General features: G+C 36.2%; 1 protein-coding gene across 2 annotated transcripts in view; it reads right to left on the bottom strand.

Annotated features, from left to right (window-relative positions):
- Positions 1-17,451, bottom strand: part of LOC117290273 (kinase suppressor of Ras 2-like) — a 43,966-nt gene that overhangs the window by 23,802 nt on the left and 2,713 nt on the right. For both annotated transcript variants that reach the window (XM_033771577.1, XM_033771578.1), the window contains exon 2: positions 2,544-2,690. In XM_033771577.1, coding sequence (XP_033627468.1) covers positions 2,544-2,690 — 147 coding nt within the window. The remainder of the gene's footprint in view (positions 1-2,543; positions 2,691-17,451) is intronic.

Below are 17,451 nucleotides of genomic sequence, written 5' to 3'. Positions count from 1 at the left end.
AGGTTGATAGTATACAAATATTGACTGCTTCGAGTGCTATGGTTAAAACTATGACTCCCGAGGTGATCCCCGGAGCATTCTATTTTCCCGAGGCGAAGCCGAGGGAAAATAGAACGCTACGGGGATCACCGAGGGAGCCATATTTTTAACCATTGCACGAGTAAAAAGCAGTCAATATTTGTTTTATAACACCCCACACATTTCTCTAAATACTGTACTATTATTACTAAATTACAGACCTGAATGCTACAATCCACGGACGACGCGAATATAGATTGCAAAAACTTTTACTGTGCTGCATGTAGTGTCGTGCAATCCGAACTGGTAACAGACTATTAATTTATCATCCTCGTACACGCAACGGACGTCTGGGTACTGCACGCCGTGTGCCGTCGTCTAGCAAAACTAAGACATGTCATGTGACGCGCTCTAAGCCAATGAGCAAACAGAATACTTGTAAGGGGTGTTATAATATAAAACATTGTGAGAAACAGCTCCCTCTGAAGTGACATAGTTTTTGAGAAAGAAGTAATTTTCCACGAATTTGATTTTGAGACCTCAGATTTACAATTTGAGGTCTCGAAATCAAGCATCTGAAAGCACACAACTTCGTGTGACCATGGTGCGACAAGGGTGTTTTTTCTTTCATTAATAAATCACAACTTCGACGACCGATTGAGCTCAAATTTTCACAGGTTTGTTATTTTATGCATTTACATGTATGTTGAGTACACCAACTGTGAAGACTAGTCTTCGACAAACCAGTAGTGTCCAGTGTCTTTAAAACCAAGATAAACAAATAAAAAGCATTCTAAGATCTTGTTTCAATCATAGAGCAAGGACCTAGCGTCCTTTGGCCAAACTTTAAAAAATTGGGTCTAGAATGACCCACAGTTTTGACAAATCCTTGGGAGAACCCTTTGACTGATTGCATTGATTTGAATTTTGCAGAGTCAGGTTGCACTGTCTGTTATTCCATGACTTTCGACTCATTTTGATAAATGCTCTTCCTTGAAAGATCCGGACGATTTCTCTCCAGGAAGCCATCTTAGATATCCATCACCATTCCCCATCCATCACTTTCCTTTTTAAACTAAATGTAAAAAGCTTCAGGACGGCATACAAGATTTTGTCAAAGTCAACCAGAGGAAAATTGGCAGAAATTTTGCTTGTTTACAATTATAATGGTTGGGGACCAAGACAGGTAAGGTTTGGCATGTTTGGGGATGTCAAATTGGGGCAGGGGCAGGGGTGCAAGGAGAGAAAACACATGTACATGTAGCTGGCCAAATTTACAGGTTACTGCGGCTTATTTGGAGACCCCTGGCTCTGTAACATGGATATGACATTTGGGAACATGTTTAAACACATGAGGCCGACGACAACAAACAAACAAACAAACAAACAAACAAACAAACAAACAAACAAACAAACACACACACAAACAAACAAACAAACAAACAAACAAACAAACAAACAAACAAACAAATAAACAAACAAACAAACAAACAAACAAACAAACAACAAACAAACAAACAATTTTCTTTGTATAAGACTCAAGTCTGAAAAGAAACCCTTTTTAGTAGCCCAAAGGGCAAGTTGAAAAGTGGCATACACTAGACAACAGCAGTTGCTACTAGACAATGTACAGCAAGCCATGTGTGTGAATAGGATTCTGATTTTAGAAATCAGTGTTTAAACTGACTACTAAGAAAAAAACTTTCTTAAATGTCTTTTTGGTGCGCCAGGAAAACCTCCAACATGTGTGATGGAATTACCTTCCCTTAGTAACAGTTTTCTTGTGTATTCCCCCATGTATTGTCTGAGCTTCTTCTAGACGTACATGGTAATTATAGATACACCTGCACAAATCCAAACATGACTATATGATTCATTTTTACTGATCTACAGCGTCATCTAGCAAAGTGACTCGACAAAACTCTTGGCATGTCCTAGTTTATATGGAGTGACTAGCGTGTCAATCGTCCAGGTGATGATGCGCAGTGAGGTTCCATGCAACAAGATATTATCGTCCAGTCATACATAAGAAGATCTTCACTACTTTCAATGATCATCTCATTCGTTGTTTATTTTCGCCGACTTGACTTTATCTTTTGTCTCTTGTGTAATGCACAGTATTTTTTACCGGGTAGGGGCGCTACCCCAAAAGCATTCACACCGAAACTAGTTATTACAGACTGGAACATATTACCACCGCAGACATCTAACAATAATTTAAAACTACGGCGCAACAAAAGTAACAGAACGTCGATTAAAACTGTGCAGGACGAATTGCGTATACATGTACATGTACCCTTGGAAGTAAAAAAAAATCTTATTGAGAGTGCCCTCCTGCGGTAAAAAATATGGCACATTTTGTCTTTGTTCAACCTAAATTATGCAAAAATCGAAGGGGGTAGCGGTTCCCTGATTCTGCTGCAATTATTACCTTTCTTTTGTGCTGTGTTTCTGAACTTTAAAAGTCAAGTAACATGAAATGAAGGTGGTGCGATGGGGAAGGTTTGATGTTAAACTTTCTTTACCTCTACTGCGTTTCCTTGTATGTCTACAACATGCAACCATTGTCGTAGATTAGGGAACTGGTTTAACTCATTGTCCATGTAGTAGCCATTGTTCTTGACTCTTTGTTTGATTGCCAACTGCCTTCCGAATAGCTGCACCAGTTTGCCCTGCAGAAAAAGTAAAAGGTATTTGAATGGTTAAAGACACTGGACACTATTGGTAATTGTCAAAGAACAGTCTTCTCACTTGGTGTATCTCAACATATGCATAAAATCACAAACCTGTGAAAATTTGAGCACAATCGGTCATAATAATAATAATAATAATAATAATAATAATAATAATAATAATAATAATAATAATAATAATAATAATAATAATAATAATAATAATAATAATAATAATAATAATAATAATAATAATAATAATAATAATAATAATAATAATAATAATAATAATAATAATAATAATAATAATAATAATAATAATAATAATAATAACAATAATAACAATAATAATAATAATAATAATAATAATAACAATAATAATAATAATAACAATAATAACAATAATAATAATAATAATAATAATAATAATAATAACAATAATAATAACAATAATGATATGGATTTATAATGCACACTTTTCCAGAAAACTGATCAAGGCGTCTACACAAAATGAAAACATTATACAATAGAAGTTGGGAGATAACAATGAAAGAAAAAACACCCTTGTCACACGGAGTTGTGCGATTTCAGATGCTTGATTTCAAGACCTCAAATTCTAAATCCGAGTTCTCAAAATCAAATTTGATAAAAATTACTTCTTTCTCGAAAACTACGTAAAATCAGAGCGGAGCCGTTTTTTCACAATGTTTTATACTATCAACAGCTCTCCATTACTCGTTACCAAGTAAGTTTTTATGCTAACAATTATTTTGAGTTAGGACGCATTGAACCCATCCTAACTTAGGATGAGTTACTCGTCCTAACTCGAGATAGGATTAATCCTAGCGTTTCAGGAAATAGGCTACAGCATCACCATATTCAAGAAATGAGCTTGGTTGGTACCTACAAATTATTTAATATTGTCGGGAAACTAAAATGTAGCCATGAAATGTATGAAAGTAAAATACATTTTAAGGTCACAAATCAACAAAGAATTCTGAGAATAAGATATGACCTCTGTTTCCGATTAACTGAAATGAAAACAATTAAGAATTTTGCCCAACTGATAACTGATGATCATGTTCTAATTAAACCCTAAATCAACGCACGATTGTTAAATAGGGTTTCTAAAAAATAAGCATGGCCCACATCCCAAGTTTTAATTTTGATTCAAAATTGATTTTAGCAACTTATTTGTATTATTTTAAATAAAATTTTGCCTTGCATGATTACAATAAATTGTGGGTATTTTTACTGTAGAATTTTGAATAGAATTCAAAGAAAAAGCAATTGAATTCTTGGGAAAAAATTAGTCTTTGTTTTTATTTCTCATTTTTCGATACACGATTAACTTGCACAGTTTGTCCACAATCTCAATTGCCCTAACCCTCTCTCTGACATAATGCATCCTTATCACAACCATCCAGGTTTACAGAAGGAAGTTACTACATAGATATCACAGAAAACCAGTTCCGGATTTCCTTGAAATTAGACCTTCTCATGGCTTCTTTATTCCTCCTTTGACCCCCAAATTTGGTCATTATTATAATACCGGGTAAACAAAATATGGAACCATCTAAATTGAATTGTCATGGACATTTGAAACGTCAAGGTTAAAATGTTATAAAACAGTGAGCAAAAATGCATTTTTACAATGCGGCTGTTCTAGTTCTCGCAGTGTGTTTTACCTACTGACAAGCGCCATGGCGCAATTTTTCTCTAGTTTGATAGAACTCTTTTATGACTACAGTTTTACACCATGACTGCTGCTTTGTTTTGTTAATTGTAGCTTTCACCAGTAAGACCTAACTCATCTCAAAGAAGACTGGTGAAACATTTGGTGTTTGTGTGAAATAAAGGTAGAGGAAGTACGAATGTACATTTTGTACTATTGTAAAATACAAAAACTAAACGGTCAAAGGGGAATAAAACAAACATTACCAAACATGTACTATTTCAAAGAAATGTAGACGCAGCAAAATGAATGTTTTTAAAGTTGTGCTCATCCAATTGATAATTTCTCAATTCAAAATTATATTCTACCGTTATAAAACAAATACAAATGCCTGCAGAAGTGTGGTACAGCAGTTTACACAAACCATGGAGGTAGTGCCCAAACCTGTTTTTTTCAAATATGCAATGGGGGTGAACTTCTAATGTTATAATTTGTCTGCGCCAAATAATTTCGTGCTTAAATAGTATGCATTTAATCGGAGCATGTTTTTAAAAAAAAAAATTTGCTTAGCATGTTTTCAATACAATCATCAAATTTACAAAATGTGCAATTATCCTTCAATTTGTTTTTCTACCTAAAAATAGCTATTTTTATAGTAAACATGTGCATACATGGTTCATGCAAAACCATGTATGCATAAATTTTAAGAAATAATACAAATCGTATATTCACATGGACTAGGTTAATGAAGGTTTTTTATATTATTTATTCCTAGATGGTATACAGTAAGTTACGATCATCTCCCAGGGATTGCTTTATATTCTCCCCAGGTCAGTATGGAATACTAGCTGGTAACCAATCATCATAGGGCCAGGGATACAGGCTCATTATCTATGCGCGATGAAACTGAAGATGCCTAATGGGCTATGTTGAAGGTATAGAGCTATGGTTGGAGTGTCAATGTGTGTGCTATTAAGATTAGAAGGACATTTATGATGGTATATAAGGGGGGTGGTTATGTTAATTTATGACTGGATTTGTGGCTGTATCAGCAAAAAAAATAATAATAACAATAATAATAATAATAATAATAATAGTGGTTGCCTACAGGCATAGAGATTCCCGGAAAAAAATATTTTATTTGAAATTTAAGGCATACGTGGAGTTAATTTTATACATTATAACACATACACGTATAATATATTGCTATATAATTTAAAAACAAAAAATGAAAGTAAAGAAAATTTTTGAGTAAAAAAGCGTTAATTTATTTCAATACTAACAAATTGCAAAAAGATAAAATGAGGAAATAATTGTTTTCACAAGATTGGACTTTGAACAAGATATTTTTATGACTTTTGGGGACAAATTACCAGTTTGGAAGCGATCCCTGCAGACCTACATGTAATTTATTTCAGAATTCTTTTATTCTTGGAAAGAACAAAGTGTTGAGCTGTTGGGAATTGAGCATCATGAATTAGGTTTACTACTAATCTGTAATTTTAGACAATGAAGGTTACAAAACAAATGTTTTTGAAGCATTTATAAACAGACTGAATGCAAACAGTTTAAATTGCTTTAGGTTTGAAATTATCTTTTACACCATTTATTGAACAATATATTATACTAGTATTACTAGTAATTTGCTATGAATGGTAATTTATGCATCTTTGCAATGTATACCCAATATATCAGTTACCCTGACAAGGCAGTTGGTTTTGGTTTCAATACATGATCGGTTCATAGATCAAAGATCTAAGGTTATAGAACCAATCTAAAATTGTAGTTTGGGGGCCTCAAACAAAATTCACTATTTAATATATTTTGTCAATAGAAACAACCTATAAAATGATTCTTCACCAAAGCAATACATTTCCTTACAGAGCCATTCCGAAAGTGTTTCTGTTAGATCCAGGCCGCATATACATACTTCAAGGAGACAACAAAGACGATTGCTTCCATGCCACCTAGTCATTGCCTTGGCGCCCTTGAAAGAATCCAAGAGAAATTTACAATTTCCTCTAAGGGTGCCCGAGAAAATGTCTTGGTGCCCTTACCCTTTCAAAACAGAGCATACGTCATGCCTGTCTGCGAACGTGATAACAGTAACTTCGTGTGACTTTGTGTGACTTTAAGTGCAAGGGTCAATCCAAATTTACACTTGGTGGAATAATAGGGAAGTTCCCACCCTTGTTTCACAATATTATTGTAATCCGGCTTTCTATTTGAACTGCACCGGATAATTCTACCGTTCATGTTGGGAAAGCTGTCCTAAACAGTTAAACACACATTTTTTGAGGTGTGTATTATCTTGCCAAAATTTTGCCACAAAGTATCAGTGAAATGTAATAAAAATGTATTTTGGGGGCAAAGATATAATTACTGAAAAATATAATATTTGTTGATACATTTCTTTCAATGTTTTTTGGGGGGCTCTATGTATCGAACCATTAATTCATGCTTTTTTTTATCAACTCATTTGGGAGGGGTAATGGGTCTGAGCAAAGGGGAAGTGGGGGGGGGGAGGGGTGCAGCACTGACTTGAATACTATGGATACGATAAACTCTTTTGTACATTAACATGAGGCTTGGTAGGCCAGAATACTTTACAAGTACCCTTTGTAACTTTCAATCATGAGCTTGCACATTTTGATTGTCACACAGTCAGTGCCTATAAGAAAGGTAACAAAACTTAACTGGATCAAACCCATGATATTAACAGTCACATGATAGTTTCATTTTTAGGTAAGCAGCTTATGCAACTCTTCCACATGTTACACTCAGTACTACTGTCATCACAAGCTGCAAACAAAAACAAACAAAAAACCCAGGACTGACACAACCTATGTTCACAGTAAGTGAGTTTGACAAAGTTCTCAGTTTACTAGCTCACTACAGTATTTGTTCATCATGTTTATGTAGTGATGTTGCAGTTCTAACTTTTAAAATAAGTCACATGATTGTTTCATTTTTACGTAAGCAGCTTACATGTATGCAACTCTACAATTGAACAAATAAAACAACCAGTATGTTTACAGAACTGAGTTAATAATAATAATAAAACGGACATTTATATTGTGCAGTTACCTATGTAAATATACTATACTGCGAATTACAAGGAATACAAGAAATGCAGAGAAAAAAAGAAGAAAGAAAAAAAGAAAAGAAAAAAAAACACAAACAGAGCAAGAATAAATTAAATGGGTGATGTAAACAAATGGGTTTTTAACTTAGATTTAAATACATTAAGTGAAGAAGACTGTCTAATGCAAGGTGGGAGATTGTTCCAAAGATTTGGAGCGGCGTATAGAAGTGCCCGATCACATTTGACAAACTTCACAATTTACTAGCTCATTTTCCGCCCACGCCAGTGTTTATATGTAGATAGTGAGTTGCAGTTCTAACATAATAAGTCATATGATTGTTCTATTTTTAGGTAAGCAGCTTATGCAATTCTTCCCACATGTTAAAGTACAGTTGTCATCACAAGCTACAAATGGAAAAAACAAAACAACCAATATTTACAGTTTTGACAAAGTTCACAGTTTACTAGCTCATTCTCCGTTCATGTTTATATAGTGGGTTGTGGTTCCAACTTATGAGTCATAACCAAAGATGTCTATCAAAGTACTTTAATGATACAGTAAAAGGGTGCATTTAGTGAGCCTTTGGGCTTTCACTTTGTGTTCCTATGGTGGTACTGCTTGTCCTCTAGAACACCCTCCTATTGTTGTGTTGTGTTTGTTGTTGTTAACTTACTATCAGTTTATTTTGGGATCGATGACTCAGATCAACTTTTGGGATGAATCCCATTTTTGTTACCGAGGGTAAGAAATACAGACTTTTATGAATAGCACCCCAAAAGGTTTAAAGGTAGGTTTAAAACTTGGGTCACAATTTGGTGAATGCTCTGAAAGTTACTGACCATAAAGAACTTACTTGTTCGTCAGAGCTATGCAGCTATGATTGCAAGAAAACTATTTTGAGAAAGGATCATTTTTGAATAAATATGGTTTGGATAATTTTGCACCCAATACATGAATCTGTGGACGGTTGGTTTCCATTCTCCAATGCTGCGGCCAGAGATGCGGAATAGTAACCGCTGTCACCTCACTAAACATTTCATCAGACTGATGTTCAAGAAACATTCAATGGCAATCAGTGACAATCTGGGCCGAACTTCATGGCTCTGCTTACCGTAAGAAAATAATCTGCAATAATGGAAGTGGGGCATTCCACACTTATGTCAAGCATATTTCATGGGTTAGCAGGGAATTTTTACTTGCGCACATACATACTCAACGTTACTTTGCAATTTTCACTTACACAGATAGCTATAGTAGAAAAACTGCATGAGCTTTCGCAGCAACAACAACTTCATCAGATGCAATTAAGGGGACAAGCTTAGTATAGCTAGCACAGTACTTGGGGGCCCTCAATGAAAGCAAAGAATGGCAATCGGAAACAAAGAATGGTGATCATAAGCACAGAATTCTGCAGCAAGTAGAGCCATGACAAACCAGGCCCAGGGCTGAAGTAATGACCCTGCTCAACACTCATCCTTCAGTTCATTTCTCAAATCAATGGCCATTCTTTTCCAACTGGGGTATCACACCCACAGCTGTCTTGTATGTCATGTCAGTTTAGCACCTATAAAACCCTGCAGGTTTACTTTATTCCTTTCTGAACTCCCTTACTGAACCCTGGATTTTTCCTTTTTGTCTACCTGTACAGTCAAACATTGTTGGTTAAAGCAAACCATGGAACAACCAAGGCATTAAGATAAGCCGTTGTTTGAGGTCTGTGGGTTTTATCAGTTCTTTATACTAAGGCAACACTGAACCTACAATGCTGTATTGTCCAATTGTTCTTCGACTTGGAAATTGCAAGACAGAACCTCTCTTGTTAAAACCGGTGACTGCTCTATATTCGGACATCCCTATGTTCCGACACCCCTATGTTCCGACACCCCTATGTTCCGACAACTCAACCTATAATCCGACACCCCTATGTTCAGACACCCCTATATTCCAACACCCCTATGTTCCGACACCCATTTATTCCGACAACCAAAACACCCCTATGTTCTGACACCCCTATGTTCCGACAACCTGCACCAACATTTTGTGTTTACAATTTTTCAAGAAAAAAGGTGCGAGTATAATTTATATGAAAAGTGTTATTCTGAAAAGTGTTATTCTAAACTTTGGTTTAGTAAGAAGGGCTGAGTAAATTGGGGGGGGGGGGGTAAGACTTGATTATTTGTTATTATTAATTGTTAACGTATTATTATTACTTGTATTATTATTAAAAAAAATTAGGGGGGGCAAATGAAAGAAACTACACATCGGCGCTAAAAACGCAGGGGAGAGCTGTAATTTTTATAAATTGAAGGCTCATGTCACGGACACGCATCTAACAAAGAAAATTGTAAAGTACCGAGCATTTTCTTGTGGGCTTACTCGGGGAGCCATAACTCATGTTTATAACCACAAAACAAAAGCACCAAATTCATGTGTGATTCAATTATCTTAATTTTGATTCAATCACTTTATACAAACAATGGACAAAATTCAACTGACGATTGTTCAAACTTATTACCGGCCGAAATTCGCCGGGAAACATGTAATACAACTTGTGTTTTTGTTATTGGTCAACAGAGTAATAATGTGCGAATATAACTTGTCGGAACATAGGGGTGTTGGAACATAGGGGTGTCTGAATATAGGGGTGTCGGAGCATAGGGGTGTCGGAATATAGGTTCAGTTGTCGGAACATAGGGGTGTCGGAATATAGGGGTGTCGGAATATAGGGGTGTCGGAATATAGGGGTGTCGGAATATAGGGGTGTCGGAACATAGGGATGTTGGAATATAGGCTGAGTTGTCGGAACATAGGGGTGTCGGAATATAGGTGTGTAACCGTTAAAACCAGTCATTGTACAGTTCTCGTAGATTGTAAAAAAATAATTAATGTCTGAGTTTTCGATCCTAGAAAGCCTCTGCTAGGGTCGAAAAGCCAAGCCATTAAATTGTATTTTGCATTTATACTATTATGTCCTTTTGGTTTGTTAAGCAGTTTGCAACAGGTACAACGATGTAACTGTATTAATTTCTCATTCTAAAATGTTATCAAAAAAAAACCACAAGGGAAACTGACTGGGTGGAGCTTTAATGATTTGGGTTTTAACAAAGAAAAAAATGTCTGGAGCTGGGATTTGAACCAACGTCCTCCAGATTAACGTTTCGGCGCTCTACCAACTGAGCTACAGTCTAACCCTATATTGGTGGTCTTCCTATTTTGTCCATATTTGTTTGGGGTGCCATTTAGAAGTCATACAACCGTTTAAAATTTGGCAACACAAAGTAAAATGTCCATAGCATGTACTTTCATTCACGTTACACTCATTTCTGTTACTGTACATAACTGAAGCCACATGTTGTTGAAGATCATTTCCTGCTACTCACAACAATCAAAGTATTGCATTATCATCACGGGTTGTATTTTACCATGTGACACTCTCGGCAGAGGGTTACTTTGTTCCCTTGAAATTTCAAAAGTGAACATGTTTTATTCAAAGTAGTTCGTAGAAACTTCACAAAAGATGTAGCAGTTATAAATTGTCCTAAACTAGTGCATTGTGTATGAGCAACAACTGTTGGATTAGCGCCTTATTAAGGGAGCCTGGGACAGCAATTTAAAGCCTTCAAAATCCCTCAGCCAATTTACCAGAGCTGCTAACATTTGCATCCTTGCATTCAGGGAGATTTTGTGCAACAATCAGAGAGACACCTAAAATTGCATTCAACATAACAGGGAAAATATTAACATCAGGAAGATTTCCAAATTTATTCCTCAGAACATGGAAAGAGTGCTTTACATGTACTACCACAAAACTTTCTGCAGAATCAAGTAGAGTTGGCAGCCCTGAACTTACACATTGTAGTGGTTTAAATCTTAATTCATTCAGGGAAGTTCCTTGAAATTGGCGCCGCTCTACATGCGATAAACCCATCAATTTCAAACGTCTTTGAGTAAGACTTCATTCCATAGACAGGAACTAAGGTTCAAAAGTTCATCAAGGTTACATACAATATACTCAAATTAAGTAGGCTTATTAGATACAAGTTTGGTCAGATTCCGAGCAACTAATTCTGCCCATCTTGCATTGTCCATTCTAAGGTCCATTCATTATTGATTACTGCTTGCAAAGCACTCATTGCTAGCCACTACATATCCATAAACACTGTCCATCACCCATTGTTGTGATCCAGGGTCAGGCAGAGTTCACGACCTCGCATCACAATAACCAGGCACCATAAACATGTACACTGATGGCTACACTACTTGCTACACAGTGTGACCTTACTGGTCTGGGGTGACCTCACTGGGGATTGGTCAGGCATGTACTTCTCACATGTATAACCTTCAGCTGGGAAATCATCAACACATTCCATATGGAAATGGAAATAAATAAACAGAGAATATTCTAAGAATTGTGGTATCATATTTAGACATCCAGGCAAGCAGTAAAAGCATAATGTTGAAAGAGAACAATTCATCAGCATTCTCCCTAAAAAACAGATGTCCCGCTGAAAAAAATGCAAGAGACCAGTTAAAATTGACCCCAAGTGGTCTGGCTGGCCAGTTCAGTATTGAAAAGCTTCGCTATTTCATTTGATGGACAAGTGAAAAGGGTGAGGGACTAGTGAAAAAACTTTTAAAATAAAAAATATTGGCTCAAAAAGCAATGAGCACTTTCATAAAAGAGCAGGCCATAATTTCACGTACTTGATATTATTGTCAACAAACACAAAGACAAACCATTCCTTCAAACTATTCAAATTGGAATAATATACACATAATGAATGTTTATGAGTGCAATGGTGCGAATATGTTCATGAGTTGAAAGATGGAATGTTCTATTCAACGAGGCGGAGCCGAGTTGAATGGAACATTCCAGCTTTCAACGAATGAACATATTCGCACCATTGCACGAATGAAAAACATTCATTATTTGTTTTATATAACATCCAAGTAGAACTTTGTCATTTTGATTGAAAGAAACAACTTTCAAAACAAACAATTTCAACTGTAGAAGCCGAATGCTAGTAATTTTACTATGCCTTCTTGCAGTAACACCTGCTGCGTTACCAAAGACACGCGCACGCAGTGATGTTTTTACTCAGCTTTTTCGTTCCATCCGAAAAGTACCATTGCACGCTGGCAGCGTGCCAGCGTGCAATGGTACTTTTCGGATGGAACGAAAAAGCACGGCGAGTGACTCAGCGTGCAATGGTACTTTTATTTGCTATCACGTGACGGACAATCCTCCAATCAAATGGCAAGGATCTGCTTGGGTGTTATATAAATTGTATTATTGCACATCTTTCAAATTTTCAGAAACCAAACCATTTTTTTCACTTGATATTGAAAGTCATGTTGCGAGAAATAACATTGAGGCATTCAGCTTTTAAACAGAGTACCCAGCAAATGATTTCCCTTGTAGGCCTGTAGCAGAACAAATAGATACACGAATAGTATAATTTTGCAACTCAATATTGGCTTTCAGTGTGCACAAACAAGTTCAGTCAAAATGTTTTGCTACGCATAATTGCTCTTGCTGGACGAAATCACTTCAACCATGGTACCCATTTAATCCTGATGATAGGTGAGTTGTCTAGCATTGCATGGCTATTTGAAAACACACCCACCACCTCTATGATCCTATTTTTTAATAGTAAACACTCCAGAGAGAATTTCTATCTGTTTAATCTTCCCTTTAAATCTCATAACAGGATGACCTTAACCCATGTGGTTATTCTTCAGAAGTTAAGCACGCACAGGATGCGAGCTCTGGTTTTAATACCTTTGACGATTTTCTTGAAAAAGTCGTGCAAGTACCTAGCGTTGTGGCTGTGGGCATGTGCAATAGAATCAGCGGATACTGAACATATAGGACTATAGTATGTAGGCTACATGTTTAAAAAAAAAAATTGTTTTATTGATATCAAATGCCGATGAATAGTGTAGGCCCTACATGTATAAAAACACCCACTGATTGTTTTGTTACATTATTGAAAAACATTTACGACTGCCTGCATTTATATAAGATGTTGACTTTCAAACTTTCAAATAGAACTGCACAGCCATTTAACAGTGTATGTACCTGTATACTTACTTGTAGGCCTATGATATTATCATTGTTTTTAATAATAGCGTACATTTGTAAATAATACACAATGTCTGTCATAAATGACATGTTTTTGTTGATTATAAAACTTTAAGGAGCTTGTTAAGAATGATTTTTTAAGACAAGCAAAAATAGAACAAAATCTTGAATGGGATACATACAGTACCAGGGAACGTTTTCTTCCAGCACACTGAATGCCAATATTGAGAAGCAAATGATGATTTTTGTGTAGCAACTGATACATTTTGTGTAGCATTTTGCTCTGCAATTCAAGGGAAATCGTTCCATATGTAATGTACAGGGTGATGTGGAACATATTTCTGCTAGACCATGCAAGAAAAACCAGGGCAAACCCCTCCTCTTCACGGCAAGTACTGTATACTGGGTTATTTGACATGCAATACACAGCACCTGATACCTCTTAAGGACAAACATTATCAATTGGTTAAGTGCCTCATTTTAGTTAGAACACTTGTGTTCTAACTAAGATCTACAATGTAATTATGACCTTTGACATTTGACCTATGAACTTTTGCTGAAAGATACACTTCTATTCAAGACGATGTCCAGGTACACATTTCAAACAGCATCAACTGTGCATGAACTTCCAATGAAGTAGGCCAACACATGCACTCAGTCATAACTCAAAGTGGCAGACAAAACCAATCGAATCCCTAGTGTTATTTTTTCCAGTCAAATATGCCTGAAGCCAGCCATATTGAATCATTAGTCAGATATTGTTGAAACAATGAACCTATTGAACTTAATGATGTAAACATTGGTTTAATGGAAACCGATTCCAATGCTAAAAGTCATAAATATCTTTTTATACATTTCCAAATAAAATGCATTAGCTTAAGTCCCCAAGCAATCAAACTGTCTTCAAGCACGAATAGGGCCTACTCAGTATTTTACAATTCTATGCAGGCCTGCTTGCTTCTTTTTGAAAGGGCAAGGACGCCAAAGGGCACCCTACATGTATGAGGGAATTGTAATTTGGTTTACTGTACTGGAGCATTTCAAGGGCACCAAGGCAACACCCCAGGGGGCATGGAGGCAATTGCCTTTGTTGCCTCCATATCAGTTTTGTCTATGTTTTTAAAGACAGTCAGTGGGTTTACTAATGGTCAGAGGGAGTAGATGTACTTCATGACATTAGATGTCAACACACCTCTGTGTACACAACACAGTGATTTACAAATACCTCACATTCTATAGACACACCTTGAGATTGGTGAAATGGGGGCACTGTGTGCCAGGCTACTCTTTTCAAAATCCACACATACCTCAGAGTAGTAAATACCAAAACCATTAAACTCAAACAATGAGAGACATAACAATGCGTTGGCCGAGTTATGTAGATCAATTGTAGATTACAGTTATTAACATTGTATCACTAACTTTTATGCTCAAATATGTAGCTTTATAGGGCTATACATGTACTTCCAGCCAGGTCATGAGAATTTGGTGCAATGCACAATTATGTACACAGGGTATCAACTGCATGCAAGCAGTAGGCCTTTACTCTCAGCCTCATATCCGGCAAGGTAAAATCATGTAAAATGTACACGTTATGATTATCATCGTAAGTATTCATGTACCATGCCGGATTTTGGAACACAGGATATCCCCCTTCCCAAGCAAATGTTCCCACACACTATTGTCCTCTTGTACAAAAGTGCCCCCTTAAAATCCTCTGAAGAATTCCAGCGATTCCAAGCACACAATGAAGAAAGACACAATTGGGTGGTGGGGGGGGGGGTTTACACTAAGCCCCATATCCAACACCAAATGACATGTAGCAATTCCATAATTTGTCCTGTTATACTAGCCATGGACTCGAGTAATTTCAGAATAATTAAAGTTTTACCAAAATTAACGACGATTAACTAAATCTAGGTCTTCTCTCAAATGATGCTGGAGCAACCCTTTTTGTATAGAAAGCGAATGATGCATTCAAACCGAAATGGTGCATAAATTCTTTGCAAAGTTCAGATTAGGCCTACATAAGATACTCAGTTGCGCAATCTGAAGAATTTATCTACTGTACAAGATGCTTTTGCTTGGACTTGGATGAATAATGATATTTCTGTCAATTTGGTTTCAATTTTAACAGCAAACGAGAAACAGAAATTCATTTTGAACGGCTGGAATTTACTACCCCACCCACATGGAAATCTACAGACCTGCTGTTGGATAATAATGGTGTCACATCTATATGAATCACCAACAAGTAACTGACTCAATACTGTTTTAAATATCAATCCTTACATATAAGAATTGTACCCAATGCAGTCCATGACTCAGATTCAAACCATCTTTACGTACTACTTAAAAATACATTCTTTTGTGGTCATGTTGAAAATGGATTGCAGGCCTGATACTTCTTGGAGGCAACAAATGCGATTGGCTCGATGCCCCTTGGTCATTGCCTTGGTGCCCTTGAATGCTTTGGACAGTAGAAATTTACCATTTCCTCATAGGGGGCCCTTTACCAAGGAGAAATCGCCTTGGTGCCCTTGTCCTTTCAAATATGAAGCATCCCCCTTTTAGGATCAATTATTTGAAATATGTAGAAAATTAATAGTTCAGCATTTTCAGATGTAATAATTCCTATTCAAAATAATAGCCTAGGAGATTTGTTTATTAATGTCACAAATTTATAAACAAAATTCTGACATTTTATGATAAAATTCTGACACAAAAACACGTTAAGACTAAAGAGACATAACATTTATAGCAATTTTGTATGCATAACACTGCATAACATTTCCATAAACTATAAAATATTAAATTATCTATAGGCCTACTAAATTAAATAAATGCTATCTTAGCAATATTAGCAAAATCAAACTAGACACAATTTTAAGTGGTAGTTTTGTTTGTGAATCAAGAGATAAACAAATTTGAATTGAAATGCACACATAAAAGAATTGACGATGAAAGAATCAAATACAAAGGTGCTACAGATCAGTTTAAAATGTCATGAACCCTGAGATGTACAGCGACAGTCTAAGACAAAAAGAAACCTAGTACTTTACTCATGAATTTGTGGAAATTCATCTGGGGTTGAACAAACTTTTCAAGATGAACTATAAATCAAGGCTATATACTACATTCGGAGAACAAGGACTCAAATACCCTAATTATGTCAAATTCTGGTGAACGATAAATCTGTGGTGAGTTAGGAGAATTGCTTGGTACATCTTAAGAGGCTACATTCACTCCTGACATTCACTGTTTAAACTGTTCATGCCCTCCTTCTATTGAGTCAATGCCCTGTATGCCTCAAACAGACAGTGACTCACACACTCCCATTTCCTTGAAACCTGGGAGCAATTAGACTAGCCACAAATGTCTCTACAGCATTTCGTTTCCAAGCAAAATGTCACCACTTTAAGACCGATCAAATCATGATCAAGTTTATAAAAAGAATCGTGTATTTGATCAAACATGTTCACCTTGTCCTTGTGTTTTCTAAGAATCACAAATGGCCAGAGTTGGTTAATCAATACGCATCTTAACACTAGGAGAGCTGGGGGACAGTCACGCAAACCTATGGCTCACACACACACACACACAATAGACAAGGTCACTTGAGAGTGCACACAATGTACTTTGAGATATTGCAACATGGTCCTGTATCCATTGCATATGAAAGCACCCAAGTACATCATGCATACCAGCTTTCGGTTCTTTTGGACTGTGCATGCAGGTTATAATAATTTATATTGTATAAGACAAGAACAATCAACAAAAAAAACAGACAAAAGAGAAGACATCTGTCTCTAGTAACAATTGTTTTCTGAGCATGGAAATGTATTGTTGAAATGATTAAAGTTTAAATTTAAATCCTTGCCTAATTAGTGAAATTCTCAAATAGTGAAAGGTTAA

This window comes from Asterias rubens, chromosome 5 (genome assembly GCF_902459465.1).
Source record: "Asterias rubens chromosome 5, eAstRub1.3, whole genome shotgun sequence".
Classification (NCBI taxonomy): Eukaryota; Metazoa; Echinodermata; class Asteroidea; order Forcipulatida; family Asteriidae; genus Asterias; species Asterias rubens.
The sequence above is the reverse complement of the archived record's forward strand: the minus strand, read 5'-3'. Positions and strand labels throughout refer to the sequence as shown.